Source organism: Camelina sativa, chromosome 6 (genome assembly GCF_000633955.1).
Source record: "Camelina sativa cultivar DH55 chromosome 6, Cs, whole genome shotgun sequence".
In the NCBI taxonomy this organism is placed as follows: Eukaryota; Viridiplantae; Streptophyta; class Magnoliopsida; order Brassicales; family Brassicaceae; genus Camelina; species Camelina sativa.
Window position 1 is genome coordinate 2,802,722 of NC_025690.1, and position 4,065 is coordinate 2,806,786.

General features: G+C 38.9%; 2 protein-coding genes across 2 annotated transcripts; both read left to right on the forward strand.

Moving 5' to 3' along the window:
* LOC104790211 (ethylene-responsive transcription factor ERF119-like) lies at positions 1–3,121 on the forward strand. The gene is made up of 3 exons (XM_010515915.2): positions 1–345; positions 455–1,865; positions 3,003–3,121. Exon 2 carries the CDS (start codon positions 585–587, stop codon positions 1,611–1,613), a length of 1,029 nt encoding a protein of 342 aa, XP_010514217.1. The 5' UTR covers positions 1–345; positions 455–584; the 3' UTR covers positions 1,614–1,865; positions 3,003–3,121.
* LOC104793889 (ethylene-responsive transcription factor ERF119-like) lies at positions 1,757–3,115 on the forward strand. Its single transcript, XM_010520313.1, has 2 exons — positions 1,757–1,768; positions 1,866–3,115. The coding sequence occupies exons 1-2, from the start codon at positions 1,757–1,759 to the stop codon at positions 2,748–2,750; spliced, it is 897 nt and encodes a 298-aa protein (XP_010518615.1). The 3' UTR covers positions 2,751–3,115.

Sequence of the window (4,065 nt, forward strand, 5' to 3'; positions counted from 1 at the left end):
GGCCATAGATTTATCATCTGTTTGCGATTCGTTTTGATTCTTACTTTATCTTCTTCTATCTATCTTCTCAGTTCTCACTTTTCTTTTTCACTTTTGGGGAAGCTCAAAGTGCTGGGAGGAGTGAGAGAAAAGAGAGAGAGAGAGTGAAGGTTCTTTTGAAGTCGCCGGAGCTCCGACTACTCTTCTCTGTCTTTGTTTCTCCTTCTCTTCTACTGTTCTTTCTTCTTCGTCTTCTTTAACCACTTCATGCTCTGTTTTTGAGTGTTTCTCTAATTCATCAAGCTGTTTCCACCGGCTCTCCTAGTGATCGATTTCATCGATTTCTATGCATTTAAGGCCTAAAAGGTAACTGGGTTTGCCAAAGTTTGTTACTTTTTACGATTTTCATAATTGCTCTGTTCGAATCTTAAGTGGGTTGGTTTGTTTCCTTTTCTTCTTCTGGTTATTGGATCAGGACTTGTTCTGGAGTAAACAATTTTGAAGGACGTTTCTTGTTCTTGTTCTTGAGATTTTGAGGGAGAAATTTTTAGGGTTTTTGAGGGGGGGTTTTGGTTTGAATTTTCGCACACCAAGTGTTTGATATAATGGCTGAACGAAAGAAACGGTCTTCTGTTCAAACCAATAAACCCTACAAAAAACCCATGAAGAAGAAGTCTTTGCAGCTAAATCACCTCCCTGGTTTATCTGAAGATTTGAAGACTATGAGAAAAATCCGTTTCGTTGTGAACGATCCTTACGCTACTGACTACTCATCAAGCGAAGAAGACGAAAGAGCTCAGAGAAGGAAACGTTACGTCTGTGAGATTGACCTTCCTTTCGCTCAAGCCGCTGCTACTCAAGCTGAATCTCAAAGCTCGTTTTGTCAGGAGAGTACTAATAATAATAATGGTGTAACCAGAACCAAAACCAAAACCTCAGCTTGTAGCAAAAAGGTTTTAAGCAGCAAACCCACTAGTGTCTCGAAGCCTGTTGGTGTTAGGCAGAGGAAATGGGGTAAATGGGCTGCTGAGATTAGACATCCAATCACCAAAACAAGAACTTGGTTGGGTACTTACGAGACGCTTGAACAAGCAGCCAGTGCTTATGCTGCTAAGAAGCTAGAGTTTGATGCTTTGGCTGCAGCCACTTCTGCTGCTTCCTCTAATAATGTGTCTGAGAATGCTCTGTCGGATTCGAATATGTCTGGTTCTCTGATCTCAGCCACAGGGTCTAATGTTGAAGCTGTGTCAAGCAATAATCTTGACAAGAAGCTACTTGATTCGACCATTGATCCAGAAGCTGGTGAATCGAAGAAAGCGAGTTTTGGTTTTGATTTCGCGGATCTGCAGATTCCTGAAATGGGTTGCTTCATTGATGAGTCATTGATCCCTAATGCGTGTGAGCTTGATTTTCTCTTGACAGAAGAGAACAACCAACTGTTAGATGATTACTGCGGGATAGATGATCTGGACATCATTGGTCTTGAGTGTGATGGTCCAAGCGAGCTTCCAGACTATGATTTCTCAGACGTGGAGATCGATCTTGGTCTTATAGGAAACACCATTGACAAGTTTGTCTTCGTTGATCACATTGCAACAACTACTACCACCCCTCTTAATATCGCGTGCCCATAAGTTTTGCAGCTAGGTGTTACTATTAGCTATAGGGGCAAAGTAAAAAAAGCTCTTTGTTACTCGGTTTTGTCGTTAAGTTATTACAGTATAGCAGAGGCTGTTGATCTCAGGGGAAGCAAAAAACCCCTTACAGATAGAAACAGATGCAGTTTTGTGTGTTTTGGTGTTACTAAAGAAAGTTTTGTTGACATATAGGTTTTTTTGATGTTGTGGATAAGATAGAGAGTGGTGAGAACGAAATTGTAATCTCAGGTGAAAAGCCTTTTNGACTACTCATCAAGCGAAGAAGACGAAAGAGCTCAGAGAAGGAAACGTTACGTCTGTGAGATTGACCTTCCTTTCGCTCAAGCCGCTGCTACTCAAGCTGAATCTCAAAGCTCGTTTTGTCAGGAGAGTACTAATAATAATAATGGTGTAACCAGAACCAAAACCAAAACCTCAGCTTGTAGCAAAAAGGTTTTAAGCAGCAAACCCACTAGTGTCTCGAAGCCTGTTGGTGTTAGGCAGAGGAAATGGGGTAAATGGGCTGCTGAGATTAGACATCCAATCACCAAAACAAGAACTTGGTTGGGTACTTACGAGACGCTTGAACAAGCAGCCAGTGCTTATGCTGCTAAGAAGCTAGAGTTTGATGCTTTGGCTGCAGCCACTTCTGCTGCTTCCTCTAATAATGTGTCTGAGAATGCTCTGTCGGATTCGAATATGTCTGGTTCTCTGATCTCAGCCACAGGGTCTAATGTTGAAGCTGTGTCAAGCAATAATCTTGACAAGAAGCTACTTGATTCGACCATTGATCCAGAAGCTGGTGAATCGAAGAAAGCGAGTTTTGGTTTTGATTTCGCGGATCTGCAGATTCCTGAAATGGGTTGCTTCATTGATGAGTCATTGATCCCTAATGCGTGTGAGCTTGATTTTCTCTTGACAGAAGAGAACAACCAACTGTTAGATGATTACTGCGGGATAGATGATCTGGACATCATTGGTCTTGAGTGTGATGGTCCAAGCGAGCTTCCAGACTATGATTTCTCAGACGTGGAGATCGATCTTGGTCTTATAGGAAACACCATTGACAAGTTTGTCTTCGTTGATCACATTGCAACAACTACTACCACCCCTCTTAATATCGCGTGCCCATAAGTTTTGCAGCTAGGTGTTACTATTAGCTATAGGGGCAAAGTAAAAAAAGCTCTTTGTTACTCGGTTTTGTCGTTAAGTTATTACAGTATAGCAGAGGCTGTTGATCTCAGGGGAAGCAAAAAACCCCTTACAGATAGAAACAGATGCAGTTTTGTGTGTTTTGGTGTTACTAAAGAAAGTTTTGTTGACATATAGGTTTTTTTGATGTTGTGGATAAGATAGAGAGTGGTGAGAACGAAATTGTAATCTCAGGTGAAAAGCCTTTTAGATGTAATCTATTTCGTAAGCTCTCTCGATCTTTGTAAGTTTTGCCTATTGAGAGTTATTGATACATATATATATGTGAAAAACTACTTTGTTGTTTACTGCTACATGCATAGATGGTTTCTTCTTAAGATGATATAAACTGAAGTGGTTGTCTAATAAGTGAAATGTAAAGCCTTGTGTTAGGGTTTAGGCTTATCCTCTTTTGAATTATATCAGTAAAGTTTTTTAAAAAGTTCGACATAAGAAGACAAGTGCATATGGTCCAAAGTATATGTGAACAATAGAGAGGTTAATGGGTTTGGTTGATGGTAACAGTAGCACCAATGATCACCTCTCTAATTGCGTTGGTTCTTTTATCATTTTAAATATAACATTTATTTGTTATTATCTTGTTTTCTTTAAAGCAAACCTTTGCGTATATTACAAGTCTTGCCAAAATTTTCAACTACTTTCATCTTCTTTAATATATAGATTATAATTTGAACTGTTTTTAGTCAATTCAGTTCTTTTGTTTATGTCAAGTTATCTCTCAACTTCAGACTGTAGCTCCATTTGGATTTTATTAGTTTTCGTTTTATGTATATATATTGAACGTGCATATTATAATTTCATTTCTTTTTTTTGAAGAATTAAAATGGATTCTTAAGATGCTGACAGAAAAATAAAAGGAAAAACGATCTGTATCCCTCTTGGAAGTTTCATATAGCACCATAACTACACAGAATTCAAACCTCGATCTATGGTCACACAAATCAGAAGTTCTAGTCCAGTTTCCACATAATTTGAAAGTTAAAAACCTCAGAACACACGAACGATGAATTTATTGGTTTATGACTTAAACCAATACTAAACCACTTAAAACCAACACTAAACCAAAATTAAAAACCTCACCACTTAAAACCAATACTAAACCAAAATTAAAGCATGAACCATCTCCTTTTCCTCTTTCTTCATCTCCGGATTACAAAACAAAGAGAAACGTCTCCGCTGCTGGCGTTTTGAACGAGAAGCTTATAGGAGGATGAGCAAAGAACAGTGATGTATTTGC